Genomic DNA, 25,177 nt, shown 5'->3' with positions numbered 1-25,177 from the left:
TTGCATAGTGCTGTCTTCCAGGCTCGATATCAAAATTTTAAAATTCTACATCTTGCTTTCTCTGTCTCTGTCCGAATTGATTATTTTTGCTGTGATTTTGACTCAGTTTCCCCTTCCCATTTGCACATCCTGACTTGCTAATTGAAACACGCCATATTTTTTGCCTATTTCGTTAACACCCATCCACAAATCAACGCTAGCCACAAGCCATCATAGATAGTCACTTTGTTCTATCCATCCTCCCATTATTTATCACTTATTTTTATTTAGAGATACAGCATGGTAACAGGTCCTTCGGGGACAATGAACCTGTGCTGCCCAATTACATCTGTGAACAATTAACCTACTAGCCTATACATCTTTGGAATGTGGGGAGAAACCAGAGCACTTGGAGGAAACCCACACAGTCATGGGGAGAACATACAAACTCCTCACTGGCAGGGTGGGAATTGAACCCCGGTCACTGGTGCTGTAAAGCAATGCACTAACCCTTACGCTACCATAATTTGACTGCAACTTAAAACTTTTTGCTTTCATTGCTCTGACAGAAAGACTTCATCCTGAAATGTTAACTCTGTTTCTTTTATCATCTATGTTGCATGACCTGCTAAGAATTTATGTTTGCCTTATATAAATCTATCAACTTAGAAGATAAACTGATAAATGAGATACATTAGTGCTTTGCTGAAAATGGTTCTTTTATATTTCATTACTTAGAGCAGATTTTACAGATTCATACTTGATGGAAGCAGATCTCTCTAATTCCTGGGCACAAGGTATATTTTATCCAGTCACCTTGATTTCTCATTTTATTTTCCTTGTTTAATTACATTAAAAATTGTTCTATAATATTAGGAGAAAAGAAGATCTATTATAATGGAAAAATATTGAAAGACCAGAGCAAATTTAGTCAGGATAAAATGCAGAATTCATCTGATACAAAAATATACATTGCATACAAATAACCTCCATACTGAAGTTCCATATTTTTTCAGATAAATTCTGCCAATGTTCAAGTGTAAATGCTGGCATTAAGTTCTCAGACCTGCCTGATCCTTTCGGGTCAGTATGCTATATGGAGTGGAAGAATAAACAATAAGGATTTCTAGGACTTGGGTGTAAATGTATATTTTGATTTTGGGAATATTGTTATTTCTTACCATAAACATGGACGGTCGCTTTTCTTTTTTTTATGGTTTCTCCACTCCTTACTTGGCATATATAGTTCCCTTTGTCTGATGTGACCACTTTGTCAATAACAAGGATGCTGTAGAATGTATTTATCATACGATCTGTCTGGTCAATTCTTTTTGTTATAGAATTGTTTCTATTTCCCTGAAAAAAACAATTAGAAATAATTAGCTTTGCCTATAACAAGCTGCGACTTCAGCCAGTAGAGGATTATTGTTTAAGTTTTGTTACAATAACATCAATTACATAAATGAACAAAATGTAGAAATCCAGTTCTGCTAGTTGATGCAAATTAGAAATTAGGTTCTTGATAATGACATATTATCATAATTAAACACAAACGTACCCATAAGCAATTGGGTAGATTGTGTACTGGTAGCAGTGGGACATAAAGAAGCTGGCTGAGGAACTCAGTGGGTTGAGCAGTATCCGAGGGGAGGAGAGGAATTGTCACCATTTTGGGTCGAGACCCTGCATAAGGACTGAGAGTGGAAAGGGAACGTAGCCTGTATATAGAGGAGAGGGGGAAGAGTGAAACAGTAGATTCACAAAGATGTCCCTGCACAAGGCAGAAATGGGTCAAAACAGGTGGGATCTGAGAGGGAGCCAGGCACAGGGGACCTTTGGGGAGAGAGATAGAGGGGTGGGGATGGGGACCAGCTATACTGGGTATGGATGAATGACCAGGTCATCGTGAAGGAAGGAGTTAGGTGCAAGAATCAGGCTGTCAGTGGGAAAGCCCAAAAGATAAACAGCCCTGGGAGGGAAAAACAAGTACTTGAAAGTGGACTGATTCCCCATGATCAATTCCCTATCAGCAGTAGTGAGGCCCTCCCCCTTCCTCCTTCTCTGCAACTAAACTTTTCCTAGTTCTAATAAACAGTGATCAACCTGAAATACCAATGTTGTTTCTCTTTTCACAGATGCTATCTTATCTGCTAAATAATTCCAGGTAATCCTGTTTTCATTTATACTCTATTTTAATTGCAAATCAGGTATAAATCAGAATAACTAATACATCAATATTTTGTTTCACAACCTTCCTTGTAATTTAAATAATTTCTTTTATTTCTAAATTTGGTTAATATTTTGTTCCAGTATTGGTTTTACTTCTTTAAATAAAATCTATTTCATTTTGTACTTATTTTTTCTTTGCAAGTGAAAAGCAATTTGTCACACTTTGCAGGTATAACACGCATAACAACATTTTCCTGTGTTGCAATTCATTATGTTCTTCTCATTAATTTCAACAGGAAGGGAGAGGGGAAATATGAATTTCAGATTAGGTTGCTTCTGTAATGATTCATACACAACTAAGTTCCAAAAATAAAAACAATGTTAGAAAATTGTTACTCGTATCACGTTTTCAAAGCAGTAAATCAGACAAGTTGTTTGTGTGATCATAACATAACTTTTTACTTCAGAAACATGGTGAAAATAAATCTTCCCTTTTCATTATGTTAAAGTATTCCTCTGATATTCCTTAGAAACAATTTTATTATAAATTACACGAAAAATTGTATGCATTCTGGGGAGTGCCTTTAACTGACCGTATTTTACATAAATATGCAAAAAGACTTGTAGATTTACCTATCAAGCATTACAAAATCACAGCATGATACAATTCAAAGAAGTGGCTAAAACTCTAAAGCAAATGGTGAGCCATAAAAACAATTTCAAAAGTCTTCTTTTTCTTTTTTTACGATTTTAGCACCATTGGAAAAAGTAGTATTTATTGCCCCTACTGCCCAATAACAAGGCAGTAGTAAATAAGTTTCTTAAACCACTGTAGTCTTTCTAGGGCTGGCACTCCATGTTTCTGTAGGGTAAGAAGTTCAAGGTCTTAAACCCAAGAACAACTTAGGAAGGGCAAAATACTTCCAAATCAGAATGGTTTGGACCTAGAGTGAAACCTGTAGCTATTGGTGTTTCCATACCAGCTGCTTTCTTTTGTTGGTGGTAGAGGTCATGGGTTTGGGAGATCTTGTGACAAAAGGTTGAAGGAGCAGCAAAATGTATTTTGTAGATAGTACACAAAGCACTGTGTGTAGGTTGTGGTGAGAATTAATGTTCAAGATTGTGGATGAGCACCACAATGAATTACTTTGTCTTAGGTGGTGTTAAGCTTCTTGAGCTGTACTCATCAAGCAAGCCTAAACATTTCCTTTTGAGGATGATGCAGGATGTTACAGGACGGCAAGTGGTTGGCGGGGGAGGGGCGGGGTGGATGGCAGAGGTTGTAGCTGTGGTGAACAAATTCACTTAAAAATTGCATTGAAATTATTTTTGATGCTTTTTTTTATAGCATGCATTATCAGAGTTACATTCCTAGCTTAATAGGTGAACAGAATATGATAAAGTGTTTAGTTTAAATGTTCTTATTATTTTGTATTAATTCAGCAATAGAACCATAGAATCTGATAGTTTTATATGGAATTTCAGTTTGGAGGGATATCATAATGTAAAATGTGTCGTTAAAGGCTGCAATTTTTTTGTCACTTTCCAGACTCTCTGCCAATCTATTTGTTCATAGATTTGAACTTGTAGTGTAATGTATACCAGCATTTCTTGGTAACTCTGAAGGGCAAGAGAAAGAGGCCCATAAGTAAAAGCTGAGTTATCAAATAAACTTTGTTTTTAATGGCTTTGAAGTATGTATCCTGCTTTAAGACACCTACTTTACCAGGGAAATCCCAGGAAATCTCAACTCTTGCATTCAGTTCTGTGGTCACTGTGCACTTTATAGCAAATGATCTTCCACTCAGCATTTTCACTGGACTGGTCACGTTCAGCTCTACACTTCTGATGCTGCTGACTAAATTTTAAACATCAAAATAAAATTAATACTCTAGAAAACCCAGACATTTCAATACCATTTCATATTTATCTAAAATGCTGTATAAACAGATTTTCTTTCCTGGAATAAATTAGCAAAATATGAATTAGCCAAATAATGTATAATAAAGTATATTTGCACATGAGCTATGATATGCAATAGCTTTAATTATTTAAAAGAAAGATATAAAACAGAACATAGAGCAGTACAGCACAAGAACAGACCTTTCAGCCCATTATATTGTGCCAAATTGTAAGTACCTGCAAAAAAAATTAATCTCAGGCTAGTATTTGGTGACATATATGTACTTTGACAATAAATTAACTTAGAAATATGATCTTTGAAACTAATTAAATTAGTATCAAGTGCCTAGCTAAACTAATCCCTTCTGCCTACAGAATGTCCATATCCATCCATTTCCTTCACATTCATATGCCTATCACAGAGACTTTCGAGCACCTCTATTATACTTGCCTCCACTACCACCCCAGGCAGTGCATTCCTGGGGCTCACCTCTGTCTGTATAAAATGCTTGCCCCACACATCTCCTCGAAACTATGCCCTCTCAACTTAAAGACATGCCCTTTAACATTAAACATTCCCATCCTGGGATAAAGATGCTGACTGTCTACTCTATCTATGCCTTTCCATAAATTTATAAACCTCTATCAGATCTCCTCTCAGTCTCTGCTGCTCCCGAAACAACTACTCAGGTTTTTCCAACCGCTCCATATAGCAAGTGCCTTCTAATCTGGGCAGCATCCTGGTAAACCTCTTCTGCACCCGCTTCAAAGTCTTGACATCACCAAAGCTGAATGCAGTACTCAAGAAGCAGTGTAGGTAGAACTTTATCAAGCTGCAACATAACATCACAACCCTTGAACTACATTTCTCAACTAGCAAAGGCAAGTTATGCCATATGTCTTCTTTACCACCTTATCAGCCTGTGCAGCCACAGTCAGGAAGCTATAGACATCAATACTGTTAGGGGTTTTACCATTAACTGTGTACTTTATATTTGATTCCCCAAAGATCGGCAGCACTTTTTTGTCCATTGCTGTTTATGCTTTCTCTTCTGTTGCTTTTATATCTGTTTTCTGATCTAAAGAACATGCAGTTTACTGAACCATATAGATGGAATAACTCTGTGTATAATGTAGAATAACTATGTTTCCTTCGTACTGGGATGCTCAATCTAGTATGCCCAACTAATCACTACATTCATAAAACTAATTTTTACATAATATTTTACATTTTGAGTGGATTAGTTTCTTCAGTCAAGTTAATTCACTCAATTCGGCCATGAATTATCAATCTGCATTGGGCCCGCAATTTATTGCATTTGATGACAGCACTCAAGTGGAAGTGCTCTGCATGGACCTCAAAGATGTCTGCTACTAATATCCAGTGATTTCTTTGCATGATCTTTCACTTTTTTGGCAGTAAAAATAGCATTCAGTCATCACATCAAAGGAGTTGGTAAGTCCTGCGACAGTGATCTCATCCAACTGGCTAAATAGCCAATCAAACTGGGGCATTCTCAGAATCAACAAAATCAGGAAGGAAAAATAGGACAGCTTTAGATGTATTTTTCAGTATGGAGGACTAAAGCAAACAGTTTAGAAGGTAAGAACTAAAATATCAAGTGAACCTTAAAAAATATTTATTTTAAGATAAATCAAAGTTCATAAATCAAAGTAATGAGTACAGGAGATGGGATGTTATGTTGACGTTGTACAAGATGTTGGTGAGGTCAAATCTGGAGTATTATGTGCAATTCTGGTCACCTATCTACAGGAAAGATATCAATAAAATTAAAAAAGTACAAAGAAAATTTACAAGAATGTTGGGAATTGAGGACTTGAGTTATAGGCAAAAGTTTAATAGGTTGGGATTTTTTCCCTTGGTGTAGTAAAATGAGGGAATCTTATAAAGGTATATACAATTTTGAAGGTTATAGATAGAGTAAATGCAAGCAGGCTTTTCCCACTGAAGTTTGGAGCGACTATAACTAGAGGTCAAAGGATAAGGGTGAAAGGTGAAATACTTCAGGGGAATCCAAGAAGGATTCTTTTCCACTCAGGGGCAGGTATGAGTGTGAAATAAACTGCTGGCATAAGTAGTGGATGCGGATTCAATTGCAACATTTATTAGAAGTTTGGGGAAGTATGTGGATGGGAGGGTATAGAGGGCTATGGCTCGGGTAAGGTTCAACGGGACGAGGCAGAATAACAGTTTAGCATGGACTAGACGGGCCAAAGGGGCTGCTTCAGATCTGTAGTATTTTGTGATGCTAAGATTCAATGTTATTATTTAAAGGGATTAAAATCCATAATAATTGTTTGTTTTTACTAGGAAATTTGCTAAGCAACAACAATGAAAATGCAAATAAATATAATATAACTAAGTGTAACATTTTCAGGGTACTTCAAATTAAATAGTTCATAAGCAGGTGATATTTTCATCAATGCACTGTTTACACTTGATTCCAAGAAAGAAGTTTACAGAACAGTGCAAATGGTGGAGTAGTATTGAATTACTGACAGCAGCTTCAGGATTTCTGAATCGTTCAATATGTTTATAGAAATCTCAAAGTCGTTGCCTAATTCAGACTCCAATATTGGCAAATACTGATAGTTTTGTAGCTGCAAATTCTTGCTTATAATATTTGAACCAATATATACCAAAGACTATATGGTCATGAAAATAAAAACATGGACTGGCTATTCAGAAATTGCTCTTTTAGGGAGCCATTCTAGTGATGAAAGTAGGTTAAGAGGTAACAAACAACTAACAATTATGAAGATGTTACTGCAAAGAGATAAATTTTCTGAAGCAGAGAGATAATTATTTGTGACTCAATCATCAGGTTCTTTCTTTCTTTTTAAATCTTTTTATTGAATTAGTACACAAAAGGTAAACCATATAGGCACCGATACACGGTTGCAATATAAATTTACAAGAGATATTAATACAAAAAAAAATTAGCACAAACAGTGCAGTTTAAATATAAAATAACCAGGTAATATAATAGTATACTAATTTTCAAACATGTCAATAGGAAAAAAAAACCCCCAAAAAATCCACCGTGCAACTAAACTAAAAAGCAAAGCAAAGCAATGGGTTAACTAGGTATCAAGTAGAGTTAAAACAACTTAAAACAATCACGTCCTCAAACCCGACCTCCATCAAAAACAGTTAAAAAGCAAGAAGGGAATGTAGATATGGCCAGAGAAAGAAAAAAAAAGTTACATTAAATGAAAATGTTGAATAAAAGATCTCCAAGTCTGATCAAATTTAACTGAAGAATCATAAAGATTACTTCTAATTTTCTCCAAATATAAGCATAGTATCATCTGGGAAAACCAAAAGAATGTAGTTGGAGCATTAACCTCCTTCCAAATGTTGTAAAATACATCTTTTCGCCATTAAAGTAAGAAATGCAATCAATCTACGGGCTGAAGGGGAAAGATTACTGGAAATTTTAGGTAATCCAAAGATAGAAGTAATAGGATGGGGAGAAATATCGATGTTCAATACCTTTGAAATAATATTAAAAATATCTTTCCAAAAAGTTTCCAGAGTAGGACAGGCCCAAAACATATGAGTTAAGGAAGCTATCTCCCTGTGACATCTGTCACACAAAGGGTTAATATGAGAATAAAAACTAGCTAATTTATCTTTAGATATGTGTGCTCTATGGACAACTTTAAATTGAATTAGGGAGTGTTTAGAACAGATAGAGGAAGTATTAACTAGTTGTAAAATATGCGCCCAGTCATCCACCGGAATAGTAAGACCCAATTCCTTTTCCCAATCTGACCTAATCTTATCAAATGGAGCTTTCCTAAGTTTCATAATAGTATTATAAATAATAGCCGTTACACCTTTCTGACATGGATTAAGGTTAATTATAGTGTCTAAAATATATGTAGAAGATAGCGTCGGAAAGGAAGAAAGTATAGTACTTAGGAAATTTCTAACTTGGAGATATCTAAAAAAAATGTATTCTTGGTAAGTTATTTTTATTAGATAATTGCTCAAAAGACATAAGGGAACCATCTAAAAATAAATCCAAAAACCGTGAAATACCATTAGTCTTCCAAATTTGAAAGGCACGGTCAGTGGAAGTGGGAGGGAAGACTATGTTACCTAAAATAGGAATTGCAAGCCCAAATTGATTGAGATCGAAAAATTTTCGGAATTGAAACCAAATACGTAAGGTATATTTAACTATCGAGTTACAAACCAGTTTACAGCGTTTCAAATCAAAAGGAAGAGAAGAACCTAAAATGGAGCCAAGTGCATAACATTGAGCAGATTGTAATTCCAATACTACCCATTTAGGAATGGATAGTGTATCTTAATCAAGTAACCAAAATTTCATATGTCGAATATTAATTGCCCAATAATAGAATCTAAAGTTAGGTAATGCAAAACCTCTATCTCTCTTAGCTTTCTGTAGATGCATTTTACCCAATCTCGGGTTTTTATTTTGCCAAATAAATGAAATTTTAGAGTCAACTTTATCAAAAAAGGATTTGGGAACAAAAATCGGTAGTGCCTGAAATACATATAAGAATTTTGGAAGAATAAACATCTTAACAGCATTAATACGACCAATCAAAGTTAAATAAAATGGAGACCATTTAAATGAAAGTTGAGTAATGTGATCGATTAAGGGTAGGAAATTAGTCTTAAATAAATCTTTATGTTTACAAGTAACTTTAATCCCACGATATGAAAAATGATTATTAACCAATTTAAACAGAAGATTCTGATATAAGGGAACTTGCTTATTAATCGGAAAAAGTTCACTCTTACCGAGATTTAACTTATAACCTGAAAAAAGACTAAATTGTGCTAATAAATCTAAAGCGGCAGGAATAGATTTTTGAGGATTAGAAATATATAAAAGTAAATCATCAGCATAATGTGATACTTTGTGGGACTTTAAACCCCGAGTTATCGCAATAATATTTGGAGATTCTCGGATAGCAATTGCAAGAGGTTCTAATGCAATATCAAATAATAAAGGACTAAGAGGACAACCTTGTCTGATACCTCAGAAAAGAGGAAAAAAAGGTGAGCTTAAAGAGTTGGTACGAACTGAGGCCATAGGAGAATGATATAACAATTTGGTCCAGGTTATGAATTTCGGGCTGAAATTGAACATTTCAAGCACCTTAAATAAGTGAGGTCATTCGACTCTGTGGAAGGCTTTTTCAGCGTCTAAGGAAATGACACATTCAGGATCATTTTGCGAGGGGGTATAAGCAATGTTTAACAGTGTACGAATATTATAAAAAGAGTAACGACCTTTAATAAAACCCGTTCGGTCTTCGGAAATAATATAAGGAAGTTCTTTTTCTAATCTGTTTGCTAATAATTTAGAAAAAATTTTAGAATCAACATTTAATAAGGATATCGGTCTATAAGATGCACATTGAGTAGGAACTTTATCCTTCTTTAATACTAAAGAGATCGAAGCTCTATAGAAAGATTCAGGAAGTTTATCAAGTTTTAATGAGGCCTCCAGAACCCTGAATAACCAAGGAATTAATGAAGATGCAAAATATTTATAAAATTCCACAGTAAACCCATCAGGACCAGGGGCTTTCCCAAATCATCAGGTTATGAAAATAAAATTTAACAAGTATGAAAGCACAATATGATGAAAATGATACACACCATTTACTACAAAAGTAAATAAGTGTTGCTACAAACCTCTCCTATGTGTTAAGTAGTATGAATAAAATGTCTTTCCATTCACAGTGGTTTCACATGATAGCAGGCCAATAAACTTGTAAGTGGGTCTGGGAATAACAAAGCCTTGTTTACTATCCCACATGACTTCCTTTCCATCAATGGTAAAGGGTAAAGAATTCTGAAAACACAGGCAGAAGTTATGTCAATACAGCAGTTTATTTAAAGGTGGGAATAAATTATTCTAGCTATTTTTAGTTTTAAAATGTGGATTAAAATACTGCTCATTGTTTTGAAATTTAAAGCAAATGTTGCATCAAACTATTAGTACATTTATTCAAATTTACCACCATAGTTTACTATTCCATTTATCCACACTCTGAAAAAAGTGAGTCACCATTCAGAGGTTCCAAATATGTCAAAGATTATCTGAAGAGGTCTTTTCTTTAACCCTTCTTCCGTCACCATTCCTTCAAATTTATTCTTCCAAATATAAAAATAAACCAATGTGACCATGTCATATTGACATTAGAGCATTCATCTGAAGTTTGATTCAACAATTTAAAAATATATACAGTTTTTAATCTATCTTTCTGACTTACAAAATGTACTTCAAGTAGTCAAAGTGTTTGAAACTTTCATAGAACATAGAACAGTATAGCACAGTACAGGCCATTTGGCCCACAATGTTGCGCCAACCTTCTAACTTACTCCCAGATCAATCTTACCCTTCCTTCCCACATAGCCTTCCATTTTTTTCTTACATTTATGTACCTATCTAAGAGCCTCTTACATCTTCTTAATGTGCCTGTTTCTATCATCACCGTTCATGGTGCATTCCATGCAAATACCACTCTGTGTACAAAAATCTACCTCTAACAACCTCCCTCCCCCATACTTTCCTCTAATCGCCTTAAAAATATATTCTCTCGTATTAGCCATTGTCACTCTGGGAAAAAGGTGCTGGCTGTCCATGCATATTGAGTGATCAAAACTTGGATACCATCAACCAGACCAATGCGAGTTGGTAACGCTAGCACTTTGTGAATTGATCATTTACTTTATTTACGTCAGGAATTTGCTTTACTTTAATAATGTTAAAAGTTCTGATGTATTTGAATATGAATCAAAGGACATTAAAGGCAAACCTAAAATTTTATAATTAATTTTATTGACTTTTTTCTAGCACTTCACGGAAAAAAAAATGGTGTTTCATTCAACATTTCTGATCTGTACAAAGAACACACAATACAAAGACAATTTATTGTAAAATTAACTAGTCTGAGTCATAGAATGATGCAGCCAGTCAAAAAACACAGAAACAGGCCTTGCTACCCATCTATGGTAACTAATTTTGCCCATCAACACTAAATCCCATTTGCCAGCATTCAGACTGTATTCCTTCTACCTTGTCTACTTAAGGGTCTATTTAAACATCTTTTGAAAGATCAGTGGAGAGGTGCATGGTCAGAAACACACTGGGGCTTTCACTGAACACATTTACTTTTGGCTAATAAGCAGATGAATTATCTGCACACACTGACAAACCTCATATTATAGTTTCAGTTGTAACTGATCATGCATTCAGCACACTGTATTTCATCTCATAATAAAACCAATACATCTGTACTGAATACATCTAACCTACCTCCATTCAAATGCATACTTAAAGGCTTTCTGATCATAGGGTTGGAGTTCTAGAGATATCATGTATGGAAAGATATCAACAATATGAAAAATATGCATCTCACTAAAGTGAAAAGGATACACAGTAAAAAAAAACTACCAATTCCAGACATGGAATTGAGTTCCTTAACTTCTGCATTAACTTCCTCCTGGTCGTAAATTAGAATTGTATACAGCAGTACAACTAGAGTACTATGCACAGTTCTGAACCACTTACCATAAGAAAGCGTACAATAGGATTGGAAATAGTCCAAAAAAATTCACCATCTATTTCATGGAATAAGAAGATTGGCATCTCAACAGAGACTTAACAGACTGAGTCTTATTCTTTCGAGTTTAGCAGAATGAAGGGTGATCTATTGAAATACTATATATACTATAATTACTATAGTAAATACTATATAGAGCAGGACAAGGGACAGGCTTGAAACAAGGTGGCCTATTCCTGTTCCTATTTTCTTATCCTGTGAAAGAAAGTAGTAGAGATACTCTTGTTGGTCAGATCAATATTTGTGATTTCTGCTTTTATTACAAATATTCTGTATGTTTAGCATCTCGTTCTGCACATACTAAAAGAGGTATTACTAAACAAAATGTGAAAGTGTAGGACTACATGACAATAGATTAAGTGAAGGTTACCTCCTTTTGTTAATGCCAAAACTGTTACAACCTGCTTCAGGCTGAGTGGTAAGTGATATTTTAGAACACATTTACATAAAAAGAATTTTGTGCAGATAATACCAAAGCATTTGTTTGAATATTGCTTGATGCTACTCTGCATACAATTATTGGATATAATTTGAATCTATGGAAGACAACAAAGTGTGAGAATAAACATTTTAGTGATCCAATCTAATCTGAATCACATAATGCAAAAACTTTGCAAAATTTTGAAAGAATTTCTAGTCCTCACTTGTTCAAATTCTAATGGCTGAGCTGGAACTGGCTTTAAAAATTAGCTATTGCGAAGTTACACAGTATTATACCCTCTTGGCAGAAGGCATTTACATTTGAGTGAGTTCTTCTCATAGGAAGAAAGTAGCAAACAAATACAAGGATAAAAATAAAGCCAGCCATTTAGATTAAACATTAAGTGCTTTGATGCAAAAGGAAAAAAAATTACAAAACAAATGCAAAAACTTCTCTCATGTTTTCTCAGTAAGATATTGTACAAGGGTGGGTCAGAAGGATGCCTCAAAGGATGTAGTAAACATGACATGGGCCTATCTCACAAATTTCCTGTCAACACAGGATACAGACCTTCTGTCTCTGTTCTCTGCTGCCAGCTTTGCTGCTTGTATAGAAATTTCTACTTGTGGGTTATATTGCTTTTTGAGAACTATTTTCTCCATATATGGAATTATATATTAAGAGTTTGTTTAATGCCTCTAGGACTGAATTTGAATCATGAAACATCTTGTTTTTGCTATATGTGAATGACTTTCTACCATTTAGTCATTTACTTTTCTCATTATATAGGGATCTGCCCTGAAAACAGCAGTAATATATTTAAAATCTCCTTACTATATGCAAAACCTTTTCACATATTTCTGGAACAGAATAAGATTTTTTTTAAATTCAATCTCCCGGTCAATGGTTCTGACTTCTTCCTGTTCTTTAAAATGTTTCTCTGTGCTTTCCTTGGTTTTGTTGAATAGTGGCAGATGGTATGATTAAACTGAGGAACAGTACTGAAATGTCCGTTGCTAGAGTCTTGCTTAAGATGTAATATTTCATATCAAATCCCATAGTTTTCCTTTGAAAATCCTGACTGACAACATTATATACCATGAATCCCTGATTGTAACTATCTCTGCATAAAAATTATTTTCCTCACTTTGCCAAAAGTTCATTTCTGTGCTTCCTTGTCCATGTCATCAGGTTCAGAAATAGTGATTACTCCTCAACCATCAGGTTCTTGAATCAAAAGGGATAACTTCACTCAATTTCACTCACCCCATTACTGAACTGTTCCCACAACCTATGGACTCACTTTCAAAGACTCCTCGTCTCATGTTCTTGATACTTATTGTTTATTTACTATTATTATTTTTTGTATTTGCATAGTTTATTTTCACATCAGTTGTTTGCCCATCCTGTTGGTTGCAGTCTTTCATCAATTCAATTGTGTTTCTTATATTTTCTGTGAATGCCTACAAGAAAACGGATCTCAGAGTTGTATATGGTGACATATATGTATTTTGATAATAAATTGACTTAGAACTTTGATTCATCCATTATTTGGAACAATATTTCTTTATTTAACCTATCTAAATCAATCACCTTGGTACACTTACCAAATCTTCTAATCTTCTTTACTTCAGGAAGAGTAACTGCAGTTTAATATCTTAGGAATCCTAGTAAATCATATACTTTACTGATTACTCTCTCAACAATTAGTACCTTCTTCACTATTTGGATACCTGTTTCATATTTGGTAAAACACAGCAGGCCATTCAGCCCTTCAAGTCATTGTCAGTTCTCAGAAAAATTTCATTTCATTTTCTGAAGTTCTTTTCTCTCAAATGCCCATGAACTCACTTCTGATTCTCCTACCACTACTTACACTCAAGATAAAATATGGTAACCAATTAATCTACCAATGAGCAAACTTCAGAGTTGCTAAAGGTGTGAAGGAGCAACACTACCTACTGTACCACTGTCCTATCCATTTATCACCTTTCTAAGACTGATGTCATCCAAAAATTTGATGATTTTATCCTGCACATTCTGTCGTTAAAATATTATGCAAATGCAGTGACCTCAGCACTGACTCCGAGGGAACTTATTACCTGCTACCCTCTAGAATGAAAAAGTGCTTACCACTCGCAACTTTCTGTTCACAAGGCAACTTGTTGCACTGCTACTTATAGCTCTTTCATTCCATGTGCTTCCATTTTGTTATCCCATTTTTTGTGTGAGACTTTATCAAATGACTTCTGAAAATCAACATCTACCACATGTCTTTCATCAATCTTCTGTTACCTCATTAAAGGTATCAATGAAGTTTGTTAAGTCTGAGTAGCTTTAATCAACTCTGGTTTCTCCAGAACAGTGGTTCCTACACTCCTTTTTTGAACAAGGATGTTACATTTACCATTTTTCATTTTCTGGCATTTACCCTGTATCTAGGTAGGAATGGAAGACTGGGAGATTAAGACATCTACATTTCTTGTACGTCTTGTACACTTGCTCGTCACCAGAACATGTATTTATTTCTATGTGTTTTTGAAAGAGAATGAGAATGCATGTTCAAAGCGGTAAAACCTCAATTTTCTAAACAAAATTTAATAAGCATTTTGAATACTGCATATGCTTGAATTGAACAGGATTTGGTAGAGCAGCATAACTGCTGAATAAAGCTTAATCAAGAACAAACAAAAAGTGTTAAGTTTTCTTCCATTTTCAGAACTACTGCCTATATATTTGCATACAGCCACACATATATTGCGATTACAAGCAGTTTAATCAATCTGATGAATAAGCAATCATCTTTAGCACGAACTATCATGAATGGAAAGATCTCTTAGTAGAGTTTTGAAGCATTGTATGATAATACATATTAACAATATTCAGTTGTTATCACATCCTACCTACCATTTTCAAAGTGACAGAGAAATGTGGGCTTGTCATCCTACATGGAATAAGTAGACTTTCTCCTTCCGTGAAGTACACAACTTTCGGAACTTCTGTGTATTGCTCCACAAATGGACTACGTTTGTCTAGAAAAGAATCAACGTTTATGTTCAGTTGAAATGTACCAAAGAATTTTATTTCTTTTGTGGCACAGAGAGATGTCAACTTAGAGTTCACATAAAGCTATCTACCTCAATAAAAGAAATTCACCAGAATCTGCTACATAACCAGTCATAAACAATGCAGACATTTGATTCCAATTTTTCAGCAAAAAAGGTTACTGTCTTTAAAACAGTAAATTTTAAAAAACATAAACCATCAAGCATATAAAATGACTCAAGGTATTTTCCTCATCTGTACCAGGTAGTGTGAGAATTCACAAAACTTTATGCTTGCCTGGTTATGATTCTGCTATTACATATCCATGTCCATTATTAGTGCTGCATTTCCAAATGAGATAAATGCCAGGAACATAACAGAATGTGGTGTGATATCATATATGCAAACTGCAGTTCTAAATGCCTTTTCTTTTTAAATGTAAAGTCTGTCAACTCGAGCTTACCAGTAACAGGGTTTAATTTGAATCTCATCAAATTGACAAGGTGAATACTATGCTAAGGTATTCAGATAAGCAGTCTAAATGTACCATTTATAACGTCTGACTTTTTAGGGATGTTGTTAATTAAAGTGAGTGAAGAGTGTCATCTTGAATTATATTGTTGAATCTAAACTGCTATAAGAAAAAATTAAAATTATGCATGCATGCTTAGAATACAACTGAGAAGGTGCTCGGGAAGCTTAATGGCCTGAGGGTGGATAAGTCTCCTCGACTTGATGGAATACACCCTCGGGTTCTGAAGGAAGTAGCTGGAGAGATTGCAGAGGCATTAACGATGATCTTTCAAGAATTGATAGATTCTGGCATTGTACCGGATGACTGGAAAATTGCAAATCTTACTCCACTATTTAAGAGGGGTGGGAGGCAGCAGAAAGGAAACTATAGACCTGTTAGCCTGACATCAGTGGTTTGGAAGTTGGAATCAATTGTTAGGGATGAGATTATGGAGTACTTGGAGGCACATAACAAGATAGGCCAAAGCCAGTATGATTTCCTGAAAGGAAAATCCTGCCTGACAAACCTACTGCAATTCTTTGAGGAAATTACAAATAGGGTAAACAAAGCAGATGCAGTAGATGTGGTGTACTTGGATTTTCAGAAGGTCTTTGACAAGGTACCACACATGAGGCTGCTTAGCAAGATAAGAGCCCATGGAATTATAGGGAAGTTACTAACATAGGTGAAGCATTGACTGGTTGGCAGAAAACAGAGAGTGGGAATAAAGGGATCCTATTCTGGCTGACTGCCGTTACCAGTGGAGTTCCACAGGAGTCGGTGTTGGGACCGCTGCTTTTACGATGCATGTCAATGATTTGGACTACAGTATTAATAGATTTGTGGCTAAGTTTGCCAATGATACAAAGATTGGTGGAGGAGTGGGTAGTGTTGAGGAAACAGAGAGCCTGCAGAGAGACTTAGATAGTTTAGGGGAATGGGCAAAGAAGTGGCAAATGAAAAGTATGGTCTCCATACCTGAGGAAGGATATACTGGCTTTGGAGGCAGTGCAGAGGAGGTTCACCAGATTGATTCCAGGGATGAATGGGTTAAACTATGAGGAGAGATTGAGTCACCTGGGACTATACTCTCTGAAGTTCAGAAGCATGAAAGGGGATCTTATAGAAACATACAAAATTTTGAAAGGGATAGATAAGATAGAAGTAGGAAAGTTGTTTCCATTAGTAGGTGAGACTAGAACTAGGGGACATTGCCTCAAGATTCAGGGGAGAGATGTAGGATGGAGATGAGGAGAAACTGTTTTTCCCAGAGAGTGGTGAATCTGTGGAATTCTCTGCCCAGGGAAGCAGTTGAGGCTTCCTCACTAAATATATTTAAGAAACAGTTAGATAAGTTTTTACATAGTAAGGGAATTAAAGGTTATGGGGAAAAGGCAGGCAGATGGAGCTGAGTTTATGGACAGATCAGCCATGATCTTATTGAATGGCGGGGCAGGCTCGACGGGCCAGATAGCTTATTCCTGCTCCTATTTCTTATGTTTATGTTACTTATGTTTATGAAATACAATGTTGGGGAGTGTATGGTCATGCACTTTGGTGGAAGAAATAAACAGGCAGACTATTATTTAGATGGGGAGAGAATTCAAAGTGCAGAGATACAAAGGGACTCTGGAATCCTTGTGCAAGATAACCTAAAGGTTAAACTCCAGGTTGAGTCGGTTGTGAAGAAGGAGAATGCTATGTTGGCATTCTTTTCTAGAGGTATAGAATATAAGAACAGGGATGTGATGTTGAGGTTCTAAAAGGCACTCGTGAGACCACACTTGGAGTATTGTGTGCAGTTTTGGGTTCCTTATTTTAGAAAGGACTGACATTGGAGAGGGTTCAGAGAAGATTCACAAGAATGATTCCAGGAATGAAAGGGTTACCATATGAGGAACATCTGGCAGCTCTTGGGCTGTATTCCCTGGAGTTCAGGAGAATAAGGGGGATCTCAGAGGAATATTCCAAATGTTAAAAGGCCTGAATAGATTAGGGGATTCTAGGACAAGGAGGCACAACTTCGACTGAAGGACCTCCTTTTAGAACTGAGATGCGGAGAAATTACTTTAGTCAGAGGGTGATAAATCTGTGAAATTTGTTGCCATGAGCAGCTGTGGAGGCCAAGTCATTGGGTGTATTCAGGGCAGAGATAGATAGGTTCTTGATTAGCCAGGGCATCAAAGGGTATGGGGTGAAAGCGGGGAGTGGGGATGACTGGAAGAATTGGATCAGCCCATGATTGAATGGCAGAGCAGACTCAATGGGCAGAATGGCTTACTTCTGCTTTTATGTCTTATGGTCTTATGGTCTAATAATGACCAGACCTTAGCTTACGACCACAAATTTATTACAAGTTGTCTTTATACTGTTTTATTTAGTAGTTTCACACACAATTATGAATTCATATAAAAATATATTTTATTACTGCAAAAATGCAGTTTAATTGAATCATGTCTAAATATGTAATTATTAACCCAACTTGAAACTCTTTGTCCCACAATAAAGGAAATTTAAACCAAGGAAAGGTAATACCGTTCAAAGTTACATTGGAGCCCAACCTTTTACTCTCAGTGGATTTAATAACATACCAACTGAATATTCCCAACTTTGTCTTACAGATCTATTCCCTAGCTGTATCAGCGTATTTTAAGTAAAGCGATTCTATTGTCTGATTCCGCACAAAGTAAAATACCAGAAGGAAAAAAATACCCTGAGGACCACTTAATCAGATGAAAGCTTGGATTTGTTTTCTTTACGTTGAAGGAAAATTGCGTTCTTAAGTTTTAAAAAAGTGTTATTTTGTTACATAACACACACCCTTAAAGTCATTACCAGGGAGCAAAAGTAATTACTCCCCGGTGAACTATTCAAAATTGGCACAAAATGATTGAAGATTATTACTGTGTGGCTTCCTGAGACTCACCATCTCATTGTGGAGATCATGCAAAGTGTTAGGAAGAGGTGCTGGGCATTTCTACATGCAGACATACTGTCACCAGCTATTGAAGCCAAAACTATACCTTTGGGACTGGCCCTTTAACCTCATCACAATCACTGCTGAGAAGTGACAGACAGACATGGCAACAGGCATGGTTAGGGTATTGTAATTCTGCATTGAGCTGATGATTTTTGAAATTAAAGATATTAAATTGAATAGAAACTATCCAGAGTTAAAAAAATAGTATGGAGACAAAATAATTTACAACAGGAAGTAATTTGTCCTTTTTTAATTTGAGCTAGCTTTCAGATAATATTGTTATGACTATATCCCTAATTTGCAAAGTATTGTTTTGGATCCAGTATTTCAAACAGTGGGTTTTTGATCTGCTATTTCAGAGCAGTAGATGTATTGCAATTGGCCTCAATGACCCAAGTAAAACAATGGATAAGAAAAATCTCACCTATGTTTGAAATTAAATCAAGATTGATAATATATTACCATCAACGTAATCTGTCTGGGAAATTGTCTCAATCCAGATAACAATTACTTGTATTTAGAACCAATAATAAATCATATTTACATTGCAATATAAGTCACGCCACAGGAGAATGTTATGACAAGAGTTCAGATGAGCCAAAGGAGATATTAAGTCTGAAACAAGAGACTGCAGATGCTGGAATCTTAAGTAACAAACAAGTAGTTACAGGAACTCCATGGATCGGGCAGTATCTGTGGAGGAAAATGGACATCTAGATTTCAGGTATTCAACTGATGAAGGGTCTCAACCCGAAACATCTACTGTCCACTTCCCTCTATAGATGCTGCCTGGCCCACTGATTTCCTCCAGCTACTTGTTTGAGATATTAAGGCAAGTGCCTGAAAACTTGATTAAAGCTACAAGTTTTGAGGATAGGCTTGAAGTTGGAGAGAGAGTAGGAGAGGTGGAGAAGTTTCATAATGTAATCCAAAGATTTATGGTTGAACTCATAACTAAAAATATATGAATCTGGAAAATCACAAGGAATGCAGAAAACAATACATTGTATGGGAGAAGAAATTGCAAAAATAAAGAGGGGTTAAGTAATGGAAGGATTTGAACAAGGGAATGAGAAATTGATGTAAGAGTCTGCAGATGCTTAAATCTGGAGCTAAAACAAACTGATGGAGAAACTCGAAGCAACATCTGTGGGGAAAGAAATTGTCAACATTTTGGGTCAAGGCCTTTCATTAGGACTTAAAAATGGAAAGGAAAGAAAGCCAACATAGAGACGAGAGGGAGAAGGGGCAGGAGGTGAAAAGTAGATTGAAAAAAGTGAATGGATAACAGGCAGATGGAGGCAGGTGGGGGAGAGGAGGAGGAGAGAATGAAAAAATTGATGCTGCTGGAGAGTAAGTGGGGGCACAACAGCTACCAGTGATAATGTGATAAGTATGGAAGGTAACAATTGGAACTATTAAGGAACAGATGAAGGCAGATTGAACCAGATGAGAGAAGATGCCTCGGAGGGTTACATGTGAGCATCAAAAGCTAAGAGACAATATAGGTCAGTATGATTAGGTGTGATAAGGTGAATCAAAAAAAGTAATCAGACAATAGAGTTCTGAAGGAGTTCATGTTTATTGAAAGTGGAAATATAAGGAATGGTCACAGATCACTGGATTTATTGAATCAAAGTTGTGAATGAGAGTTTCAGTACCCACTGAGTTGAAGGCAGGTGTAAAGGAGAGAAGTGCTGAATGAATATGGATACAATTCAAGATTATTTTTCTTAAAAGTTTCTGCTGTCAAATAAGGTCTATTGTAAGTTGTAAAATTCTGCAAAAGGATTTGTAATATTTTTAAAAATATATCGTAATTGATATGAACAGCATGATGCACTTACTACGCAACACACCTGCAATTAGCTACAAAATTATTTATTTTTATATTAGTAGATTTGTTGATTTCATAGCAATTCAATGACTGCACTAAATAAAAGTAGAGTTTTCAATCAAAGCAGTGTTCAGGAAAGCAACTAAGAAACTAAGAAAACCTTAAGGAAGCTTCATAGATGGTTCAGATCTGAACTCAATATTACAAAGAAGTAAATTAGTTAACTATGTTGATAATTAGAATATGTCATTTTTCCAATTTTGAGGAGGGAATATCCAGAATTGCTGAAATATCAACAAAAAAATGGTAGTAATTTATAGAGCATGTTATTCTTATTGCCTCACTCAGCAACTGTCTAATGAAAAAATAAATTATTTATAAAATTATGTGGCAAACAAGAAAAGTGATTTTTAACAGCACAAGTACATATACACATGTAGAACAAAGTTAACTTTTCACATTAAACCTGAGAAAAAGGCAAAATAGTGGCCCTCATGGAGCTAATTTGGGAAATTGACTAAAGACAATGTCCTGCCACAGGAAACAATACAGAACCATTCTACTTCTGATTCTTTTGCAATCTGTTTCCTAAGTACCGAGTCACACTGAAAACACTGGGGGATTTTTTTTAAGTTTAAGGTAACATTCAGTATACTAATGTTTGACAAACTCAGGCATGTTGGGCTACTTTGTAACATACAGCAATTAGGTGCCAGACAAGAGACTCATTAGAAGTACTCAGCATTTTTTTTCAAATTTCATTCATTCACAGTATGAACTATCAATAGCAGACTTTTGTATTTGTTGTCCAACTGGTTTTGCCCTCCTACTTTATAAATATTAGGTCACCTTCTTTAATGCAACAATCTAACAGTGCTGATTTTAACAGAGGCTAATCCGGGTTAAAGCACCACACTTGAATGATCCCTTCCAATAGCCTAAACATTCATTCCCTCCACCACTGGTGTCCAGAGTCTGCAATGCATGCTATCGAGTCCAACAGTATTCCCAAATTCACAATCTCTACCATCAAAGGACAGTAGGCACATGAGAACACCACCACCTGCAGATTCCCCAACACAATGGCACATCAGAATTATGTTCACCAGAAGGATTGCAGCAATTCAAAATAGTGGTTCACCACTGCCTTTTCAAGGTTATTAAGGCTATAAATGCTGGCTTTGCCAGCCACACCCAGATTCTGTAAATGAGTTAAACATAGAGAGAAACAATGAAAAGTTACAATACACTGAATGTTTAGATAAACATAGTAGCATGGGCAGAATGATGAGTGGGGACTAACAAACGAGCATGAACAAGGTTACGTTCAAACCAGAAAAGAGTTGTGCAATTGGATCTTTGATTTCCTCACTTGCATACCCCAGTCAATTCAGATTGGCAAAATCTTCACAATCTCCATCAGCACAAGTGCACCATAGGGCTGTGTGCTTAGCCCCCGCTCTACTTCCTTTACACTTATGACTGTGTGGCTAAGCAAAGCTCCAATGCCAAATTTAAAGTTGTTGATGATACCACTGTCATTGGAAAAAAGCAAAGGTGATGACAAATCAGCATATAAGAGGGAGACTGAAAATCCAGCTGAGTGGTGCCACAACAACGAGCTCTTACTCAAAGTCAGCAAGACCAAGGAGATGATTATTGATCTCAGGAGGAGGAAACAAGAAGTCAATGAGCCAGTCCTCATCGGGGGATCAAAGGTATAGAGGGTCGACAACATTAAATTTCTCAGGGGACCTGTTCTGGACTCACCATGTAAGTGCAGCTACAAAGAAAGCATAGCAGCACCCTTAGGAGTTTGAGAAGATTCAGCATGACACCTAAAACTTTGACTAACTTCTACAGATGTTCTTGCTGAAGGGTCTCGGCCTGAAATGTCAACTGTACTCTTTCCCAAAGATGCTCCAGCATTTTGTATGTGTTGCTTGGATTTCCAGCATCTGCAGATTTTTTTGTGCTATAGATGTGTGGTGTTGAGCATATTGACTTGTTGTATCATGGCCTGATATGGAAACCCCAATGTCTTTGAACAGAAAATCTTACAAAAAGCAGCGGATACTGCAATATCTGTCATGGGTAAAGACCTCCTCACCATTGAGTACATCTACATGGAGCACTGTCACAGGAAAGCAGCATCCATCATGAAGAACTCCCACCACCCAGGTCATGCTCTCTTCTTGCTGCTGCCATCAAGAAAAAGGTACAGGAGCCCCAGGACTCACATCACCATGTTCCAGAACAGTTATTACCCCTCAATCATCAGGCTCCTGAACCAAAGGGAATAACTTCACTCGACTTCACTTGCCCTATCACTGAACCGTTCCCACAACCTATGGACTTACTTTCAGGGACTCTTCATCTCGTGTTCTCAATATTTATTGTTTATTTGTTACTATTACTACTATTTCTTTTCCCTTTTGTATTTGAAGTTTGTTGTCCATCTTGTTGGTGGGGTCTTTCATTGATTCTATTATGGCTATTGGATTTACTGAGTAATCCTGCAAGAAAATGAATCTCAGGGTTGTATATGCTTTGATAATAAACATACTTTGAACTTTGAGTTAAAAAGTGGATTACCCACTGTTTAAGAAACAGTGCTGGAACCACCACATATACTTAAGTTGTCAATGGGTTCTAATAACAGTTATAAATTAGGAGGCTTAGCAAACAGCAGAATATGAATCCATGACTGAAAAGGTAATGAGGGACAAAGAGGTTGCAAGTCATGAAACCGTGACATCAATTGACAGAAAAGCAAGGTACTGTTGGGATTCCTTTATGATCCAAAAAGAAGCCCAAGAGAACAAATGCTACCAATGCCAGCAACAGAAATTTTTTGAGAATAGCAACCTGAGTATAATGCTTAAGTTAATGATTAAGAAATATTGAAAGTACAAAGATCAAGGTGCTGGAGACAATTACAAGAAGTGATTATGAAGGACTGAATATAAGCAAGAAATGTAAAATGAGGAAAAATATTACATGAAGGCATAAAATAGAAGCAAATTAACATGGCAATACAATGTAAATTAACATGACAATAACAACTATGGAGAAAATTGTGAATATTGAGCCTTTTACAATGCAGCAAAGGACTTAATAGAATCTTTAAAATTATGAATAAGGCTAACTGAAGAGTAGTTACCAATTCAAAATTGTCACTAAAGTGAACAAAAAAATTAATATGTCCATGTAAAAGAATGCAACATATTTGATATTGTTGTTGCAGAAGGTGTTTATGGAATAGACTACTGCAGGGTTCAAGGAGAAGTGGGAGAAAATGAGAGAGAGACAGAGAGAGAGAGAGAGACAGAGACAGATATATATATATATAGAGAGAGAGAGACAGAGAGAGAGAGAGACAGACAGAGAGAGATAGATATTTTGTTTTTACAGCTTCTCCAATTGCTGACATTAACATGTAGTCCCAGCAGCCTTTGGCAGAATAAACTTCAATGGTAGCAAACCATAATTATATTGACTATTAATAAAAAGTCTGTTTCCCACTTCCTAACATGTACTTAATCGTTATTTTGTTAATATTTCTAACATCAATAAATAATTCAATGCAAAAAAATCCTGTACTTCACAGAAACAAAAATGACGTTTGTAAATTAATAACTAATGTTTGCCTTACCCTTTACAAATATATAGAGAGCAGTCTTTATGTGTTGAGTATTTGAAGATGAGGTATTACAATAGTAGTAGCCTGTGTCTTTAGGCTGAGTGTTGCTCAAAGTCAGGTTACTACAATACAGTTTCTTGAGGTCCCCACTTTTAAAGTTAATTATACTTATTCTTTCAGTTGCATTCATTACATGGTCTGGCCAGGACCACGATATAGGTGATGATCCCCTACGAAATAGAAAAAGGAAACGTTACACTGTTCAGTTTTCCATTTGAAACAAAAATCAGGCTGCTTTATCTTCTATGATATAATTGAAACTTCAGTCTTCCTATTTTATAGGACTGTATATGTAATCACAAAATCAAGCCGAAGCTTAAATACAGCAAAACTATTAATATAGAGATTTTAGATCAAGATTGGAAATTTGCAATAGAATATAGATAGTACAGCATCTATAAATAAAAACATCAATTGGCTAAATTGGCTAATCAGTTTGAACTCCACCCCTGTCCCTATCACCATGTTCAATCTGCAGTCAATTAGAACAGGGATTGAATTAAAGACCTCCTGATACTTCTTCCAGTCAAAGATGCAATCACAGCAGACAAACTGAACATGGCAGTTTTGGAGGTCAATTCATCACCCAGTGAAATTCAAAGCCGGGGTCTTCTGACAACGTTTTGTCATCGTATTAAGTAAGACATTTTGATTTTCTATTTAACACCTAGCTTAAGACAATCTTTTGAAAAATATATTTAAAATGTCTTCCATGTATAAATAGTATTACAAAATTACCTGCATGTCAGATGTAGCGTCTGATTGACTTTAATGACTTGTTGCTTAGCTCTTAGGCTATGGTGCTTAGCTCTTAGGCTAAGTTCAGGGCTAAGGAGATCAGGTGATCCTGCAAAACAAAAGATAAGACTGCATTTTACACCTCAGTTTCCAAACTAAAGTTTTTTAATTCCACCTCTGAGTGTCTAGTTCCTGATTAGTCTAAAACAGTAGACCCCAACCTCCGGGCTGCAGACCGATACCGGGCCACG

The 25,177-nt window shown here is 35.9% G+C and overlaps 1 protein-coding gene across 8 annotated transcripts in view; it reads right to left on the bottom strand.

The window, feature by feature from the left end:
• The window catches only part of flt1 (fms related receptor tyrosine kinase 1), a 165,842-nt gene that overhangs the window by 118,285 nt on the left and 22,380 nt on the right, over positions 1-25,177 (bottom strand). For all 8 annotated transcript variants that reach the window (XM_072262967.1, XM_072262968.1, XM_072262970.1 and 5 more), the window contains 6 exons: positions 24,927-25,035; positions 24,141-24,358; positions 15,017-15,141; positions 9,755-9,914; positions 3,870-4,006; positions 1,161-1,335 (listed from right to left, as the gene is read on the bottom strand). In XM_072262967.1, the coding sequence (XP_072119068.1) occupies positions 1,161-1,335; positions 3,870-4,006; positions 9,755-9,914; positions 15,017-15,141; positions 24,141-24,318 (775 nt within the window). In that variant the 5' untranslated portion in view covers positions 24,319-24,358; positions 24,927-25,035. The remainder of the gene's footprint in view (positions 1-1,160; positions 1,336-3,869; positions 4,007-9,754; positions 9,915-15,016; positions 15,142-24,140; positions 24,359-24,926; positions 25,036-25,177) is intronic.

The sequence above is a fragment of the Mobula birostris genome, chromosome 7 (genome assembly GCF_030028105.1).
Source record: "Mobula birostris isolate sMobBir1 chromosome 7, sMobBir1.hap1, whole genome shotgun sequence".
In the NCBI taxonomy this organism is placed as follows: domain Eukaryota; kingdom Metazoa; phylum Chordata; class Chondrichthyes; order Myliobatiformes; family Myliobatidae; genus Mobula; species Mobula birostris.
This window is presented reverse-complemented; position numbering and strand designations above follow the sequence as displayed.